This window comes from Hemiscyllium ocellatum, chromosome 19 (genome assembly GCF_020745735.1).
Source record: "Hemiscyllium ocellatum isolate sHemOce1 chromosome 19, sHemOce1.pat.X.cur, whole genome shotgun sequence".
Lineage (NCBI taxonomy): Eukaryota > Metazoa > Chordata > Chondrichthyes > Orectolobiformes > Hemiscylliidae > Hemiscyllium > Hemiscyllium ocellatum.
The window spans coordinates 43821059-43841398 of NC_083419.1; the positions used below are offsets into that span (position 1 = coordinate 43821059).

At 42.1% G+C, this 20340-nt stretch overlaps 1 protein-coding gene across 1 annotated transcript in view; it reads right to left on the minus strand.

The window, feature by feature from the left end:
* LOC132825069 (cystine/glutamate transporter-like) overlaps positions 1–20340 on the minus strand; it is a 74720-nt gene that overhangs the window by 19090 nt on the left and 35290 nt on the right. Inside the window, exons 6-8 of the mRNA XM_060840077.1 lie at positions 11627–11671; positions 7578–7701; positions 897–1000 (exon numbers count right to left, since the gene is read on the minus strand). Of these exons, the coding sequence (XP_060696060.1) occupies positions 897–1000; positions 7578–7701; positions 11627–11671 (273 nt within the window). The remainder of the gene's footprint in view (positions 1–896; positions 1001–7577; positions 7702–11626; positions 11672–20340) is intronic.

The window sequence follows — 20340 nt, forward strand, 5'->3', positions numbered from 1 at the left end:
GTAACACATATTGCCAAGATCTCCATCTCTTCTCAACAAATCCTTGAAGAACCCATTCAGCTACTAGAATGGGCATGAGTACTATAATTAAATATAACAATGGATCTGTTCCTTTCAAATATTAGAAGTAATTTTGTTACAGAATGTAGAATTTGAAATTCAATTTCAATGAATGACATATCCAATAATAGCAAATCATATTGAGTAGCCAATGTAACACACTAGCTTAAACTGGCCTCTTGTAGATGTTAAATTTTATGTTATTATCTGCAGTGATGTTTGATTGCAGATTTACAAGATGTGATGTGTAGTTGTTGCAGGCTGTTCTGAGTCTAGCTGCTAGCGAGGGCTTTTAGCAAGTATGCTTTGATGCAGTGTCAGACTTCCTATCTCATCGGTAACTAATCTTTAATGTTAGAAGAAAATGGAAGGAACATTCTTCTCATTGTGAAAATACCCTTTGTGCAATATCTAGACAATTCAGTTGACAGCACCATGGCTTTCAAAATATGCCTTGCTCTGGGCTAAAATTGTACAATACATACCAATGTATTCAAGATGTTTGTCTCAGCTTGGATTTTGTTTGGGAGTCAGAGCTGCAGTTATTCTTCTTTGATTGTCAATTGATTGTGCACATGAAACCAATTTCAGGTTCATTTCAAACTGCAGCATAATTGGTTCTTCGTTCTACTTAGTCTGCTGCTCGAAATATTTATCAATTTTTGAAGGAGAAAGGGGAGGAATTTATTTCTTAAACCAAATAGCAAGCTGAGAAATGAGGAAACTTGACATGTTGGTACAATGAAGCAACTAGTTTTAGTGCTTTTTACGACAGTTTCTGGTTTCAAGGAGGCACTTCATAATATTACACATACTTTCCATATGCTGAGCCATACCTGGAAACTGCAAATAGACCTCCAGTTATTGCCCCAAGGCATGACAGTGACACAAGAACTTGAATCACTGGGGTAAAGCTTTCCAAAGTCCTCTCTCCAAAGGTCTAATTAAAGCAAAACTCAAAATCATTATTTGGAAACACAGGTTCCCCTCCATATAGTTTTACTACAATGTTGACCAATGACTAATAGTATTTAATAAAATTCCTGATGAAGGGCTCTGGCCCGAAAAGTCGAATTTCCTGTTCCTTGGATGCTGCCTAACCTGCTGTGCTTTAACCAGCAACACATTTTCAGCAATGACTAATAGGGCAGTATTGAACAGTTATGAACAATTGGCTTGTCCAGAGGCAGAAGTATTTGAATGTTGTAGGACTCTATTAGGGCTGACATGTGGGAGCAATGACATTCCCATCTGGCTTATCCAGCTTCTTTCAAATAACTTGCATTAATGTAGAACTTAGATGGGTTTAGGAACAGAGCTCTGAGGTGTGGTGTTGAGAATGTTGAAGAATCTTTCATTAAAAGTGAGGAAGGGGTGAATAGGGCATGCAAAGTCCAGAGAAAGAAGATAAAATGATGTGGAAAAGGATATAAAGATAGAGACAATTATGTAGAAGAAATATTGTCTCAAATTATAATTTTTATTAATGCTTTTTCACTTTATGCACATTTTTATGTTGTTTGTCACATTAGAGAAATGAGACCTGAAAGTTTACTCTGATGAGAATTCTGCAAATTACATTAACTTTGGTGTGTGTGTGTGTGTGTTACTGGCCAGTAACCAGTTTGGATATTCTTGCTCCCTTGGCACATGAGGCCTAACAGAGCATTGGTACCTCATATACCAGGGAAAAACCAGGCCTATCAGGCTGACATGTGACAGATATGAGTTGATTACACCATTTTCCTCATCTCCCCTCCCATCACCTTATTCCAGATCCAACCCTCCAACTCGGCACTGCCCTTTTGATCTGTCCCATTTGCCCATCTTCTTTCCCACCTCTCTGCTCCACCCTCTGCTCTGACCTATCATCATTACCCCCCACCTGCATCCACCTATCACCTTCCCAGCTACCTTTGCACCAGCATACCCCCCACTCTCCCTCCTACTTATCTCTCTGCCTCCCCTTCTCCGCCCCAAATTTGTGATGAAGGCTTTATGCCTGAATTGTCGATTCTCCTGTTTCTCGGATGCTGCCTGACCTGCTGTGCTTTTCCAGTGCCACACCTTTTGACACAGATATGAGTCAGCCTCATGGCTCAGGTCATACACACGGCCTAGGCCTCTGAAAAGGAGGACTCAATATAACTGGGTTATAAGGTAGTGGGATGAGTGAACAGAGCGGTGTTCATATATCTATCTAACATGGGAATGCTTCTTTATTTCTGATAAGTACATATTCAAGCAAGCTGAGTTCAAAATTCACAATAGGGAGATCTTATTTGTGAAACAGAGATATTTGAGTATGGTGATAAGCCGAGTAAGTATTTAGCGTACTTGGCCAGAAAGAAGAACGCTCCCCAATCTATTACATGTATTAGAGAGAGTGCTGGTACTTTGACTTGCGATGCCAAAAAGATTAATGCAGCATTTAGAAAATTCTATTTTGAGCTGTATCAATTAGAGGGCTGTGAGGAAGATAGAGTCCTCTTTTAAGAATTTGGACCTTTCGGGTGTAACCTCGGAGCAGGTGTCCTTTTTTGAGGGCCCCATGACAATTCGGGAAGGCGGTGAGGCTGCTCCAGAGGGGTAAAGCGCCCGGGCCAGATGGATTTCTATAAGGAGTTTATAGATGAACTGGCCCAGCCACTCTTGGACATGTACAATTATTCATTCAGTCAGGGTAGCCTCCCATCCTCTTTGAGAGAAGCAAATATCTGTCTCATCCTTAAGAAAGGGAAAGCCCCAGGAGATTGTACTTCATACAGGCCTATATTGTTGTTGTGGTTCTGCTCGCCGAGCTGGAAGTTTTTGCTGCAAACGTTTCGTTCCCTGGCTAGGGAACATCATCAGTGCTGTTGGAGCCTCGTGTGAAGCGCTGCTTTGATGTTTCTTCCGGTATTTATATTGGTTTGTTCTGGCCGCTTCCGGGTGTCAGTTTCAGCTGCAGTGATTTGTATATGGTGTCCAGGTCAATGTGTCTGTTGATGGAGTTTGGGGATGAATGCCATGCTTCTAGGAATTCTCTGGCTGTTCTCTGTCTGGCTTGTCCTATGATAGTGGTGTTTTCCCAGTCAAATTCATGTTGCTGGTTGTCTAAGTGTATGGCTACTAGAGATAGCTGGTCGTGTCGTTTTGTGGCTAGCTGATGTTCATGGATACGGATTGTTAGCTGTCTTCCTGTTTGTCCTATATAGTGTTTTGTGCAGTCCTTGCATGGTATTTTGTAAACTACGTTAGTTTGGCTCATGCTGGGTATTGGGTCCTTTGTTCTAGTGAGTTGTTGTCTGAGCGTGGATGTTGGCTTTTGTGCTGTTATGAGTCCTAAGGGTCGCAGTAGTCTGGCTGTCAGTTCTGAGACGCTCCTGACGTATGGTAGAGTGGCTAGTCCTTTTGGTTGTGGCATGTCCTCGTTCCTCGGTCTATCTCTTAGGCATCTGGTGATAAAGTTGCGTGGGTATCCGTTTTTGGCGAATACCTTGTATAGATGTTCCTCTTCCTCTTTTCGCAGTTCTGGTGTACTGCAGTGTGTTGTGGCCCTTTTGAATAGTGTCCTGATGCAGCTTCGTTTGTGTGTGTTGGGGTGGTTACTTTCATAGTTTAAGACTTGGTCTGTGTGTGTTGGTTTCCTGTGTACCCTTGTGGTGAATTCTCCGTTGGGTGTTCTCTCTACTAACACGTCTAGGAATGGGAGTTGGCTATCCTTTTCTTCTTCTCGTGTGAATCGGATTCCTGTGAGTGTGGCGTTGATGATTCGGTGTGTTTTTTCTATATCTGTGTTTTTGATGATTACATCAAAAGTGTCATCAACATATCTGATCCAGAGTTTGGGTTGGATTTGTGGTATGGCTGTATGTTCTAACCTTTGCATAACTGCCTCTGCTATGAGTCCCGAGATTGGTGATCCCATGGGTGTTCCGTTGATTCGTTCGTATATCTGATTGTTGAATGTAAAGTGTGTGGTGAGGCACAGGTCCAGTAGTTTAAGTATGCCGTCCTTGTTGATAGGTTCGGCCTCCTGTGTTCTGTTATGTATGTCCAGTAGGTTGGCTATTGTTTCTCTGGCTACGGTTTTGTCAATTGAAGTGAACAGTGCCGTCACGTCGAATGATACCATGGTTTCTTCTTTGTCTATGTGTGTATTCCTGATGACGTCCAAGAATTCCTGTGTTGATTGTATGGAGTGTTTGGATCCGCTGACTAGGTGTTTCAGTTTTTGTTGTAGTTCTTTGGCCAGTTTGTATGCTGGTGTCCCTGGTAGTGATACTATGGGTCTGAGTGGGATGTCTGGTTTGTGTACTTTGGGTAGTCCATAGAATCTGGGGGTGTTGTTGCTTTCAGGTTTCATTCTTTGCTGGTCTGCTTTGGTTATCTGTCCATTTTTTTGTAGATTCCTTAGTGTGTTGTTTATTCTATTGGTGAATTGTGGTGTGGAGTCGGAATCCTTCATTTGGTAGGTGTTGGTGTCTGCGAGTAGTTGTTGTGCTTTACTGATGTAGTCTGATTTATCTAGGATGACCGTCATTCTGCCTTTATCTGCCGGTAGTATGATTATGTTTTTGTCATTTTTCAGTGCTTTCAGTGCTTCCCTCTCCTTGGTGTTGAGGTTATGTGTTTGTCGTTTTCTTATCATCATGGGTACTACCGTTTGTCTCACTGTTTGTTGTGTCTCTTCTGTCAGTCCATTGTTCCTGAGTGTGCTTTCTAGTGCTGCTAGGAAGTCTGCTGTGTTGGCATCCCTGTGGTTGTATTTGAGTCCCTTGGCCAGTATAGTTCTTTCCATGTCTGTGAGCTGTCTGTGGGAGAGGTTTTTAACCCAGTTGTGTGTTAGTTTGTCCATTTTTTTTTCTTAGTGCTGTTTTTTTTTGCGGAGTGTTGTCCTGTTCTGTCCTATAGTGACAGCCTGTTCTATGGTCCGGGTCCATTCCTGATTAGTGGTTTTTGAAATTAACGACTTTTGGCGCGCAATTTCTTGCTTGTATCTGTGCAGTCGGTTGTGAGCGTCTGTGATCATTACCTGGACCATCCTGAATCCGTTCTTCTTGGCTGTTTCCCTGGCTTGTGGGTTATTTATTGGAGGTCTGTACTTGACACATTGTGGAAGGATTTGATTTTTTCTGCATTCGTGGAGGAACTGGAGTTGTTCATATGTTGCGCTGAGGCGGTTAGCGCAGGATTCCCATCTCCTGGCTTGTTTCACGTTTCAGCGTTTCTCGCCCGTAAGTGTTTAAAATCTGATTGTTATTGAATGTGGATTTCAAAATCCTGTCGAAAATGCTGGCATTACGGCTGGAGAGGGTATTGCTGTTCATTGTAAAGGAGAACCAGACGAGGTTTATTAAGGGTCATAGGTCTACCAATAATATTAAAAGAGTATTAAATATGGTTGAAGTATTGGGTTTGGGTAGTTTCCCTAGACACAAAGAAAGGGTTTGATTGAGTGGACTGGCCACACCTTTTTTATATCATGGAACGATTTGTTATTGGAGAGATTTTTACCAAATGGGTGGCAGTGCTGTATAGTGGCCCGAAAGCAGCAGTGCTCACTAATAGTATAAGATCAGATAGTTTTAGTGTTGGCAGAGGCAGTCGTCAAGGGTGCCCTCTTTCATCATTATTATTTACACTGGCGATCGAGCTGCTGGTGGAAGTCATTCAGATGGATCCCAATATAACAGGAGGATCTTCCAATATCTTGGTTGGGCAGAATAGCTATGGTCAAGATGAATGTTCTTCCCGGCTTATTATATCCCATGAGAATGCTCCCTTTGATGTTGCCAAGGCAAGCGCTGTGCAGGCTTTATAGCTGGCTCAGATCTTTTATTTGGCATCAAAGGTGGCCTCTTATTAAGTTGGGTAAATTGCAACTTTTGCAAGAAAGAGGTCGATGGGGGCGGTTCTAGATTTTCTGTACTTTAGGAAGTTCCGACTGAGTTCCTTGTTATTCCATGTGGCTGATTAGGCTTCTCGTGATCCGTGATCAATCTGGTTGGATATCAAAGCCTCTCAGGCAAAATGCCCCTTTATTAACCTGTTGGTTATGGATAAGGTGAGAACTTTTATGGATCACTGTAAAAGTCCAATTGTCCTAAACACAGTCAAACCTTGGAGGATGATGCGGCAGGGTGAGGGCAATTTACAAAAAGACCTCCCCTTTCACTCCTGTAGTGGGAATGCTGGGATTTCAGCCAGGTTTGATGGACTCTGGCTTTAAGCTTTTGGAGTCTAGAGGAATCTCTTGTTTGGGAGACTTATTCGATGGGGAGGTCATGATGTCCTTTGAACAGCCAGGTCAGAAGTTTGGGCTACCTAGAAAGGATCTCTTGTGATATTTCCAAGTTAGAGACTTCATACAAAAAAAAACACATTGATGGTTAATCCTTACAAATTGGACACGGAGAGGAGAGAGCTCCAGTCAGCAGGTGCCCCCTCTGTTAGCACTCTCTACCACTTACTAGGTAGTAATGTGTTGAACGAATTAGGGGTAGAAATCTCCTCAGCGATGTGGGAAAATGTTAGGAAAATCTCTATTTGTAATAAGGCTCAGGCTATTCAATTGAAGGTACTCCACTGGGCCAAGTTGGCACCAGAACCACTTGTGAACTTTAAGACAGGGGTGTCCCCAATGTGCCCCACATGTAAAACGGAGGTTGGTTCTCTTACCCATTGTTTACAGACATGCCACAAGATCCACAGGTATTGGGATGATTGAGCAAGTGCTTTGGCAAAGGTTTTGGGAACTGAGATTGGGTTGGATCCTGTGTCCCTCCTTTTGGGTTTGCCAAATCTTCCCTCCCTGGATATACATGGGAAAAAACTGTTTACTACTCTTTCTTTCTGCACGAGGAAGAACATTTTAATGAGCTGGGTATTGGAAAATCCCCCAGGGCTGTCAAATTGGCATTTCCCTGGACTTCCATATGATGATGGTGCACCAGAACACACATTTGTTCAAAAGAACATGGTGGCCCTTTTTGAATTATATTGATGTAGATATATCGGCTATATTATCCAGGGCCTTTGTCTGGCCGTGAGGACAGTGCCTGTTGGTTTGGGGGCCCCTGGGAAGAAGAATCCCATATAAATATGGGTCTACTCACTACTGCCCCCAGTGTTGGGGAGCTGTGATGAGAGTGTGCTGAGTGTAGTAATTCAATTGAATGTAACTTAAACCACCTTGTTTTAACTTGGTTTAATTTTATTTTGTCCCTTTATTTATTTTTTCTTCTTTCTTATTGGTTATTTATTGAACTGTAGTTTTTATAGAGTTTTTTGTTCTTTTTGTGTTTTGGTAGCTTGTGGAGTAGATTAGTAGTTTGGTTTTTCTTTTTGTTTTGTTGTTGCTATTATATTGTACAGCAGTCATACTATTTTGTACTAGTTTTGTAAATTTGTGAAAAACCTAAACTCGTTTTGTCAATAAAAATATTTATAAAAAAAAGTTCACAATAACGATTTAAAAGGAGGAAAAAATGTAAAGGAAAAATAGATGATAGTGAGTGTTCTTGGTTACCCACCACAGCTACTGCACCAGATGCTAACACCTCGTCTGCTGTCAATACTGTGTAGTATGCCACATTTACGAGTAAGTAGAGTATTGTAACAATGATCAGAGAGGAGATAGTTGCCAGAGGAATATTCCTGCAAAATACAATATATAATCAGAAACTGATTAATAATGGACTTTGCTTAAATTCATTTGAAGATATTGATGATTAATGACAGTTTGATAATGTTTAACCTTGTGATTACATGGTGAGAGTAAATGTATACAGAATTACATACATTCTGAGATAAGTACTTAGCTTGCTCAAAGTTTGTGAGAAGATTTGTAGCTCGGGTGCTCGTTGTTGTGGTTCTGTTCGCCGAGCTGGGAATTTGTGTTGCAGACGTTTCGTCCCCTGTCTAGGTGACATCCTCAGTGCTTGGGAGCCTCCTGTGAAGCGCTTCTGTGATGTTTCCTCCAGCATTTATAGTGATTTGTACCTGCCACTTCTGGTTGTCACTTCCAGCTGTCCGTTGCAGTGGTTCGGTATGTTGGGTCCACGTCGATGTGTTTATTGATTGAATCTGTGGATGAGTGCCATGCCTCTAGGAATTCCCTGGCTGTTCTCTGAGTAAAAAGTGAGGTTTGCAGATGCTGGAGATCAGAGCTGAAAATGTGTTGCTGGAAAAGCGTAGCAGGTCAGGCAGCATCCAAGGAGCAGGAGATTCGATGTTTCGGGCATAAGCCCTTCTTCAGGGGCTTCCTGAAGAAGGGCTTATGCCCGAAACGTTGAATCTCCTGCTCCTTGGATGCTGCCTGACCTGTTGCACTTGTCCTTTAATTGTAGTGTTGTCCCAGTCGAACTCATGTTGCTTGTCATCTGCGTGTGTGGCTACTAAGGATAGCTGGTCGTGTCGTTTCGTGGCTAGATGGTGTTCATGGATGTGGACCATTAGCTGTCTTCCTGTTTGTCCTATGTAGTGTTTTGTGCAGTCCTTGCAGGGGATTTTGTACACTACAAACCAACAGCCACTCTCAGACAACAACTCACCAGGACGAAGGACTCGATACCCAGCATAAGCAAAACCAATGTAGTGTACAAAATCCCATGCAAAGACTGCACAAAACACCACATAGGACAAACAGGAAGATAGCTAACGGTCCGCATCCATGGACACCAATTAGCCACGAAATGACATGACCAGCTATCATTAGTAGCCACACATTCAGACAAACAACATGAGTTCGACTGGGACAACACTACTATTATAGGACAAGCCAAACAGAGAACAGCCAGGGAATTCCTAGAGGCATGGCACTCATCCACAGATTCAATCAATAAACACATCGACCTGGACCCAATATACCGGCCACTGCAGCGGACAGCTGGAAGTGACAACCAGAAGCGGCAGATACAAATCACTATAAATGCTGGAGGAAACATCACAGAAGCGCTTCACAGGAGGCTCCCAAGCACTGAGGATGTCACCTAGACAGGGGACGAAACGTCTGCAACACAAATTCCCAGCTCGGCGAACACAACCACAACAACTTAGCTTGCATAGTGTACAGAGTTAGGAAGGTGACCTATTTCATGCTGCTCCCACCCTATTCCTGCTATCCTGGGATTTGAGAAACAGAAGCAGACTAGACTAGAAGCAGACATTTTGAGAGTGTAATTAGGAAATTACTTCTTCACTCAAAGGTTGGTAGAAGTTGGGAACTGTCTTCTGAAGCTGGATCAATTGTTACTTTAAACTTATAGATTTTTATTCGCCAAAAGCAATAAGGGATATGGAGCAAAGGCAAGGCATCCACTATTGGATTTATCTTGGGGCTTTGTGACCTCCATATTGGGACCTCTGTGTTTCCTGGGTCTGTACTAGCTGGCAGTAAGACCAGCAGCACTCCCTTCTAGGAAACTAATTCAGACAATAAATTGGTGTAAGTGTAAAGATTGGGGGTACTTTGGAAGAATTGCATTACCATATAGTGGATCTGGCTGTAGACATAAAATACAATGATGATCAACATATGGGATAGCCTTACGGATAGTGATGGAGATAAAATACCTGAAGGCATTTAGTGAATAATAAGATATGACTGTGGAAGTCATTGAAGGCTCATCTGAAAGGCTTTTGTCATTGATAATTTTTATGATTTGGTGACTGTAAAGATTTCTGAAACAGCATGCAATACAGATGCAAAAAGAAAAAAGGCAATTTAAAAAGGGACTGGAATAATTTCGAATGGATAAAATCCATTATAAGTGGAGTACGAGATAAAGAAAATAAAATGAACAGGTGCTTTATTGCAGTTTATTTGATGTATTGCAATCAAAAGGTATCAACATTCATTTGCTTAAAGTGCATCTTGAACAAAAAAATCTCTGTCAAACATTTGTCTCTTTACAATGCAGATCATAATTGCATCACTCTCACCATATGCCATGTACATTTCACAGCATAATTACTTAAAAGTAATTTGCCTTGTCGACTGTGAAAAAAACAGTGATACTGCTCCAAGGATGATATGTGTGTTGGAGGTGAACTTGCAGATGTACCTGTGCATCTGCTGCCCTTCTCCTTCCAGGAAGTGGAGATCATGGGTTTGCAGGTTCATAGCTCCATGAAAGTAGAGTCACAGGTAGATAGGATAGTAAAGAAGGCGTTTGCCTGAATGGTCAGTGCATTTAGTATAGGAGTTCGAAGGTCATGTTGAGGCTGTACAGGACATTGGTTAGGCCACTTTTGGAATATTGTGTGCAATTATGGTCTCCTTCCTATCGGAAGGACGTTGTGAAACTTGAAAGGGTTCAGAAAAGATTTACAATGATGTTGCTAGATTCGGAGGGTTTGAGCTATAGGGAGAGGCTGAATAGACTGGGACTGTTTTCCCTGGAGTGTCGGAGGCTGAGGGGTGATCTAATAGAGGTTTATAAAATCATGAGGGGCATGGTTAGGATAAATAGACAAAGTTTTTCCCTGAGGTGGGGGAGACCGGAACTAGAAGGCATAGATTTAGGGTGAGAGGGGAAAGATATAAAAGGAAACTAATAGGCAACATTTTCACACAAAGGGTGCTGTGCGTATGAGCTGCCAGTGGAAGTGGTAAAGGCTGGTACAGTTACAGCATTTTAAAAGGCACTTGAATGAGTATATGAATAGGAAGGGTTTAGAGGATATGGGCCAAATGCTGGTAAATGGGACTAGATTAGGTTAGGATACCCGGTCAGCATGGACTAGTTGGCCTGAAGGATTGTTTCCATGATGTACATCTCTATGACTCGATGAGTCTATGACTCAAGTGAGTGAACAGTTTTCCCTGATTCACATCCTCTATTTCCCATTGACTTCCATTTTCCTCGAGCTCCTTGATGCCACACTCAATCAAATGCTGCCTTGATGCCAAGGGCAGTCACTCACACTTGACCTCTGGAGTTCAGTTCTTTTCATTTGATAAGTTGATTTGATAGTTACACCACATAAAATGTGTTCTGGAAAGAGATGTCAGGATCTTCAGAGTGTTGCTTTGAGGAACTGGTCGACCTGATGTTTCAGCAGCATATTTTGCCTGTCTTGTTGAAGAGTGAGTGGAACAGGTTAAAGAGAATGCAGTAAGTAGTAGTGGAAGGGACAATGAGGGCAATCTTGCTGTTTATTGATCAGACTATTGTGTTTGTAGTAGATGTGTACGTACTAGCATGCTTGTTGCTGATTGATCCACTGAGTATAATTGATGATAATATGTTTCTTGTGGAAGGGTATTTGAATGTCACTGATCACAAGGCCACTGCTTTTGGAAACTGTGATACTGGTGAATCTTGATGGTGTTTTTAACTAAGATTCAACAGAAGAGTAAATCTCAACCAAGATAGTTGTTGAAATCTCTGGCTCTTCTTTCAACAATTTAATGGAGATCTCTATAATCACCTACATCGGCAGATTAAACCTCAGTTTAATCATTTTTCTGAATGACATTAAGCGATGGAATGTGGTTTAAATCCTTTGATTCTGATTGAAGGATTATAACATTATTTATTTGCTTGTTGATAAGAATTAATACAACTGTCATACACACCTTTCTGGGTTAATTATCTCCTCTGTGACGAAGTTCATATAAAACCTAGAAGAAGAAATTCAGAATTGACTGTAATTTTAAAGAAGCATCAGCATACAATAAGTATTCCTTGTCATTCACACAATCACTCAGCATCCTTCACCTGTTGGATAAGCACTATATTAACTCACATCAGTCACATATTCTTTACCAGGTGAACACACACATCTCACATGTCCTTTACACTATCAGTGTAAATAATTCATATTGTGTAACATTTACTGGTTCACACACTCCATTTATAGCCTTTTCAATTAGTAATATGCATGAATGACTATAATTCAGGTTTGTCTCTAACTATTTTGAATTATTTAAGTGGTTTGACAATTATTTCTGTATACAAAGTGATTTTTTTTTACAAAATGCATCTTCCTTGCCGAGTACAGATTGATATGTACGGAATGAGGATCTCACTTGCTCATGCGAAGAGCCTGCGTGTGATCTCTTTTAACATGGAGATACTGTTGCTCTGCAGCTACCACATGGGTCTTGCTGACCAGGAAACCTTTATTCTCTCCACCCCTGCCATACAATTATTAGGAGGGTTTACAGGTTGTTTGGATGTATTATGACACAATCCACCTTGACATCAAGTCATGAATGGAACTTGAAGCTTCTCGCCTGGAGGTTGGGACATTATCATTGCACCAAAAACCTCTAATGGATTGTGTAGGGGTTAACAGTTTTCTGCCAATGGTGTAAACTGCTGACTAAAGAATATATAGGATGACAAGATGACAGAAAAAACATTGCAGCACAGCCAAGCTTTACATTGGACAAACAATTATCCTTGGATCACTCAGAATGTTTTGTGTCACAATTTCTTGCAGTCAAGGCTTTATTTGGGGGTGTCATTTTGCCAACTGTAAAATACAGAAAACTGACCCCCCCCCCAGCTCCCAGTAAACAGTAAAGTCATTCAGCATTACTATTTAATAGAATTGAAAGCTTTACAAGGAAGAAAATAATACGTGGTCGCAATACTATTCAATTTCAATTGCAGCATTGCTATTTATAGAAGTAGATGTCTTCAAGGGGAAGAGATTGCTGTAGCATTCAGAGACTGGAGAATTTAAAAGCTTTGAAGTAAGAAGAATATGCAATCACATTAGGAAGATTTAATAACAATGATGAACTATTTGGAACACAGAACTGCCTATCTTGGAAAAAAGAGTTCTTAAGATATAGAATTTCTTCAAACTTACGTACTAAATCACTAGATGAACAAGTAACTAAATTACTGTTTCCAATAGGACCTATAGCTGATAACATTATAAATTGTCACACATGATAGACACGGATACTTTTGAAGGAGTATATAAGCTTTGATTTACTTTAATCTGTGAATGCATAAAATTCTTGAAAGAGCAGAATTTAAATTAAGATGTAGTGGTTCTGTTCGCCGAGCTGGAAGTTTTTGTTGCAAACGTTTCGTCCCCTGGCTAGGAGAAATCATCAGTGCTGTGGAGCCTCCTGCGAAGCGCTTCTTTGATGTTCAAAGGAAGGAACATCAAAGAAGCGCTTCGCAGGAGGCTCCACAGCACTGATGATGTCTCCTAGCCAGGGGACGAAACGTTTGCAACAAAAACTTCCAGCTCGGCGAACAGAACCACTACAACAAGCACCCGAGCTACAAATCTTCGCACAAACTTTAAATTAAGATGTTATCACCCAGAAGAATCCATATATTATTTCATTAATGAATTTTTAAAGATTAGTGGAAAATTGTAACTATAGACCTTTTTAACCAGATTGTAGGAACAGCAGAATTATTGGAACTATTGATGAATCTTCATTAAATTTGTTACGTTACATTGAAGATCTGACTGAGGACAAAACCATTCAGATTGTGCTGAAAGCAGAAACCAGGAAGAACCACAGACAGGTGTGGAGAGAAGGACAAAACTGTCACAGGAGATCAAAAGAACCTATCCACTGAAATATAAACATTCTAAAGAGACATCTAACAGGCCAACACAATGTGTAGGCCAAACAGAGGATACTAAGTGCCAATGTCAATTCTGTGGAACATGAAAAGTTTACAAGTACAAGTAATGCTCAACCATGACACAAGAATGCTTCATCCACAAAATGTAATTCACTTCAAAAGTACAGAAGTAAGTCACAATTTCAGAGCAGCAAAATGTCAAAAACTGACTCATACACGTATGTTAATGTGGTAGACTAATTCAGCAGGGCGATGGGAACCTAAATTGTAGCTCCAGTGTCCAGGAGGTTGAGAGTAGTGAGGTCAGAAATAAAGTTTCAAGGTTGCAAGGGTGCACCGGCAAGCAGGAAGGAGGTTTGAAGTCTGTCTACCTCAACGCCAGGAACATCCAGAATAAGGTGGGTGAACTTGCAGCATGGGTTGGTACCTGGGCTTTGATGTTGTGGGCATTTCGGAGACGTGGATCAAATAGGGACAGGAATGGTTGTTGCACGTGCTGGGGTTTAGATGTTTTAGTAAGTACAGGGAAGGTGGTAAACGAGGGGGAGGTGTGGCATTATTAGTCAAGGACAGTATTATGGTGGCAGAAAGGATGGTTGAGGACTCATCTACTGAGGTAATATAGGCTGAGGTTAGAAACAGGAAAGGAGAGGTCACTCTTTTGGAAGTTTTGTATAGGCCTCTGAATAGTTCCGGAGATGTAGAGGAAAGGATAGCAAAGATGATTCTGGATAGGAGCGAGATAACAAGGTGGTTGTTATGGGGGTCTTTAATTTTCCAAATATTGACTGGAAATACAATGATTCAAGTAAATGGGTGAGTATTAGTCCAATGCGTGCAGGAGTGTATCCTGAAATGGCGAACAAGGGGCAAGGCCACATTGGATTTGGTACTGGGTAATGAGCCCGGCCGGTTTTAGATTTGGAGTTCGGCGAGCACTTTGGTGATAGTGACCACAATTCGGTTATGTTTACTTTAGTGATGGAAAGGAATAGGTATATACCGCAGGGCAAGAGCTATAGCTAGGGTAAAGGCAATTATGATGTGATTAGGCAAGATTTAGGATTCATAGGATGGGAAAGGAAACTGCAGGGCATGGGCACAATTGAAATGTGGAGTTTATTCAAAGTACAACTACTGCATGTCCTTGATAAGTATGTATCTGTCAGGCAGGGAGGAAGTGGTCTCATGACGGAGCTGTGGTTTATGAAATAAATTGAACCTCTTGTCAGGAGGAAGAAGAAGGCTTATGTAAGGATGAGACGTGAAGGCTCAGTTAGGGCGCTTGAGAGTTACATGTTAGCCAGGAAAAACTTACAGAGAGCTAAGAACAGCCAGGAGGGGACATGAGAAGTCATTGGCAGGTACGCTCAAGGAAAACTCTAAAGCTTTCTATAGGTATGTCAGGAATTAAAAGAATGAGTAGAGTAACATTAGGGCCAAACAAGGACAGTAGTGGGAAGTTATGCGTGGAGTGCGAAGAGATAGGAGGAGCGCTAAATGAATACTTTTTGTCAGTATTCACACTGGAAAAAGACAATGATGTCAAGGAGAATACTGAGATACAGACTACTACACTACATGGGATTGAGGTTCACAAGGAGGAGGTGTTAGCAATTGTCTGGGCAGTTAGGGAGGGAATTGCAGGGCCTATGGCTTTAATCTTTATGTCGTCGTTGTCTAAAGGAATAGTACCAGAAGACTGGAGGATAGCAAATGTTGTTCCCTTGTTCAAAAGGGGAGTAGAGACAACCCTGGTAATATAGACTAGTGACCCTTACTTCGGTTGTGGGTAAAGTGTTGGGAAAGGTTATAAGAGATAGGATTTATAATTATCTCTAAAGGAATAAGTTGATTAGGGATAGTCTACAAGATTTTTTGAAGGGTAGGTCGTGCCTCACAAACCTTATTGAGTTCTTTAAGAAGGTAACCAAACAGGGGGATGAGGGTAATTGGTTGATGTGGTGTATATGGATTTCAGTAAGGCATTTGATAAGCTTCCCCATGGTAGACTATTGCAGAAAATACAGAGGCATGGGATTGAGGGTGATTTGGTGCATTGGATCAGAAATTGGCAAGCTGAAAGAAGACTGAGGGTGGTGGTTGATGGGAAATGTTCATCCTGGAGTTCAGTTCCTAGCGGTGTACCACAAGTATCTGTTTTGAGACCACTGCTGTTTGTAATTTTTGTAATTGACCTTGATGAAGGCGTAGAAGGATGGGTTAGTAAATTTGCAGATGACATTAAAGTCGGTGGAGTTGTGGAAAGTGCCAAAGGATGTTGGAGGTTACAGAGGGACTTGGATAAGCTGTAGAGCCGGACTGAGAAGTGGAAAATGGAGTTTAATTCAGAAATGTGTGAGGTGATTCACTTCGGAAGGAACATCTGATGAACTGTTGTCTGAGTGTGGCTATTGGTTTATGTACTGTCATGCATGAAGCCAAATATACAGCAGCGCTTCACAGGAGGCTCCATTGCACTGAGGATGCCACCTTAAAAAGGGAATAAAATGTTTACAAACCAACTTCCCAGCTCAGCAAACATACCCACAACAATTGCGACCGGCACCCGAGCTACAAATCTTTGGAGACCTCAATCAGATTTCCCTCAGTCTCCTCTGAGGAGGGAAAACAAACACAGTCTTTCCTCATAATTAAGATTTCCCAACCCAAGCAACATCCTAGTCATTCTCCAGTGCAATAATATTCTTCTGATGGTTTGATGGCCAAAAACTCACACAGTCTTCCATCTATGGCATAACCAATGTTTTATTAAGTTATAACAAGACTTTCTGCTCCTCTATTCTCCACCCTGGTCAATGAAAGCAAGCATCCTATATGCCTTCTTCACCACTCTGGCTACCTGTGCTGACACCTTCAGGGATCTATGGACTTGTAAACCAAGGTCCCTTCTTTTCTTAGTACTATCTAGAGATCTATCATTCATGAGGTATGTCCTTTCCATATTGTTCCACCCAAAATTCATAACCTTGCACTTATCAGGATTAAATTCTATCTACCATTGCACTGCCTAATTTACTTGCTAATGAATATTAGGCTGTACCCTGAAACCATTCTCCTCACTATTAACAAGACCACCAACTTTTATGTCATGTGCAGATTTACTAATTATGCATTCCTCATTTGAAGATCTGAACCCCCGGGGGTCTCTCAGTTCCGTGATCGGTCAATAAACAAACCTGTAAACAACTCTTTGTCAATCACACAAGCAATCATTTATTCTTTGATGGGGCTGGCTCAGTAGACTCTGATCATCCCAGACAAATGGGTACTTCTAGACCACCAAAAGAATCCAACAACTCACAGAGTTTGCATAGGGTTCATATACGTTGTTCATAGGCAGACATGGAGCATGATTGCTTCGTCATAACTAATAAAATAGCATAAAGCATTTGTGCGTACTGTCTCAGCCTATCACAATTTTTTCTAAACATCCTGTTCTTACAATCGTATTTGTCCTGCCTTGTGATTCGGGTTAAACCGTTATTTTATCAAATATACATCAGCTTGCGGATTCTTATTTCTGTCTGGTTCAATGCAATCTAATTTAGCAATGCAGAAGCCATTTTGTGCAACTCCTCCATCCATTTTGTCCTACCCCTCAAATGCCCACATCCTCATTCCCCACTTTGATCACAGGATAGGGTAAATAGACAAAGTCTTTTCCTTGGGGTTGGGGAGTCCAGACCTAGAGGGCATAGGTTTAGGGTGAGAGGGGAAATATATAAAAGAGACCTATGGGGCAACTTTTCCACACAGAGGGTGGTATATGTATGGAATGAGCTGCCAGAGGAAGTGGTGGAGGGTATATGAATAGGAAGAGTTTGGAGAGATATGGGCCCGGTGCTGGCAGCTGGGACTAGATTGGGTTGGGATATCTGGTCGGCATGGGCGGGTTGAACCGAAGGGTCCATTTCCATGCTGTACATCTCTATAACACTCTGCAATCACTAAAAGGGAAGGCTAATCCAAACGAATGCCCTTCAAGGCATTCCAGCTATCAACATTGTCTAGAGCGGCACCACCATCTTCGTGAGCTCACCTGGTCACATTTATCATCACCATTAATACAGGCAGGTGAGCCATTGGATCGCAAAAGGAGCATCTTCTGGGCAATCTATATCACTAAGGGAGCTTATAAGTTCAGCAATTAAACACTTAACAATAGCAATACCAAAGAATAGATAAGGAAGAATGATTCTGATATACATAGCTAAATTGATAAGCCAATTATACCAAGAGCCCGGTCCCCAGTTTCCCCAACTGGTCCTCTCAGTCATTCCATCAGGGAACACCTGGATCTAGTTTTGTATCTTAGTAAATTGCCAGTATGATTCAGAATGCCCATCATGCATTTATCTTGGACAATACTACAGACTCACCTTCCTGGGCTAGTATATAGTCTAAGGCATACCGATTCTGCATACAGTAAAGACGCAGATCTGATAATCCCAGTTTAATCTATTCCAGAGCCTCTTCTGTCTTATTTCTTTGAATAGGAAGGCCGCAGATGAGATAATTGCGGTTCTTTTGACATATTACCCCTGCCGATCCTCCCAAACGCAGGGTACTCAGGATTCCCCAGCTTATTGAGTGTCCTCCATACCCAGGCTGTTGGGATCCTTCCGATTGAAGCCAAAGTTGGCTGAGACCGACTGCTGCGTCCTCCTCAGATGAAGGTTCCATAACTTGCCCACTGGCCGGACAAGGGCTTCGACAGCAACCTTATGGAGGACATCTTTGGCATCAAGGACAAGGAAATCGGTAGCTTTACCTTGGCTGAAGAAATAATAGCCTGGTTTGGTGTATATGAGGGAGGGTTTGTTAAAATAGGTTACTGAAATGTTACAGCACAGGTACTGGTCAGGTCTACGGGGGTAAAGGCCCAACATTTTGCAAGAGCTGTCGTTTGAGCGCCATAAGAAGCAGGCAAAGTGACTGTTGAGTGTTCGCACTGTATGGTGGACAATGGTTCTCAGCATTCTGTTCCCATTAGGCTCTCCCTTAGCTCTATTGCACATGGTCTTGGCAACAGTATCAGATTCTGAGAAGAGAAAAGACGTATAAATGCGCAAGGGCAGGGTTCCATTTCGGATCCGTACAAGGAGATGGGTATAATTACAGTTGTCCCCTAGCCAATGGAATGCAAGCTGTTTGTGTACATGGGCAGGAGGTATAAGACCCCTTTGACTTACACAAGTGGTCGAGATAAGTCTCAAATAGGCAGCAGATGTTATGGGGAACGTGAACAATTGCACATCCATACCTAGTTCCATTAAAGCAATTCACATATGACCCTGCAGTAGAGTCAAAAGACATCAGCAAACAGGTGGCAGGAGGGCTAATACGGTATTGGAAGTGATATTTCTCTTCGGAGGTTCGGCAGTAGGGAGCCTGACAATTAGATTGGAATCAGGGACTGGGACGGGGCAGGTATGTCATCTACTGATAGAGAGAAGTAACATCCTACTGACTGTAGGGTGAAGAGTGTCCTGTGGGCCTGTATAAATAGGGCACTTGTGGATTGAGGAGTTTCCCTTATCATGCTTCTCATTTGTCGAGTAGGGCTGTCCTGCAAAAAGGGATGGTGCTCCCGGGCCTCCTGAAAACATTTACCATAGTAACGGGATTGATAATTTCTATCCTCACTAGGCTTACGTCTGCAGGTAAAATCAAAAAGACAGCTTTGGTACCGACACAGTAATTTTCACTGATTTTTACTGTCCAAATGGACTATATGGTCTTTCTGATGTAAAAGCCTATTGTAATAATCAATCTTAGTCACGCTCCACACGCCGAAGGTGCCTGGTCCAGTACACTGGACAACATCTCCTCGGCATAGGTGATGGATAGTCTCAGATCATTCTGGGTCACATCAATACTTATTGGCTTTCCCTATCAGGATGTCATACATGATCAAGCTGATCAATAAGTAGGCAATCCCCCACGTCTCTACTCCTAGTTCAAGTATCTGTGATAAGAAAAGCATTAAAACAACAGCAAAATTCAAAAACCCAAACGGACATGATCTCGGTTTCCTAAGATTCCAGTATTCTCTCCTCCTCCCCCCCCTTTTGATTGGCGCAGCAATCAATTTACAATGGTGCAGGTGGACCCAAGCCAAGCGACCAGTGACTTTGACCGTGGTAGGGGTGGTAAGTAAAACCTGGAAGGGACCATCCCAACAAGGTTGGAGACCCTTCTGAGTTCAGTTCTTGATGAGCAAACACGAACCAGGCTCCATCCGTGACGAGGCTGAAAGGGAGGGAACATCGGCGTAGGCCACGCGTACCTGGGAGTGAAAGGCACGTATAACGTTAGTTAGAGCAAGAACATAACTAATCATTTCTTCAGCCATGTAGTGGAAGGGGACTGAGGAGGGAGCCGAATCGTTCCAAGGAGTACAGAACGGGCGACCGTAGAGAATCTCAGCTGGAGACAGTCATGTCTTGCCCGATGGAGTGGATCACATCTGGAATAAGACCACAGGGAGCAGCATAACCCAGGAGAGGACAGTCTCAGCCATTACTTTGGCAAGTTTAGTCTTAAGAGTCTAGTTAAAACATGCAAAAAGGCCGACAGCTTGAGGACAATAAGCACAATGCAGTTGCCAATGAATAGAAAGCTGGGAACAGAGTTCTTCATTAATATACCCACAAAGTGCGGCCCATTGTGGCAGCTAATGCATGCAGGTATACTGTAGCAG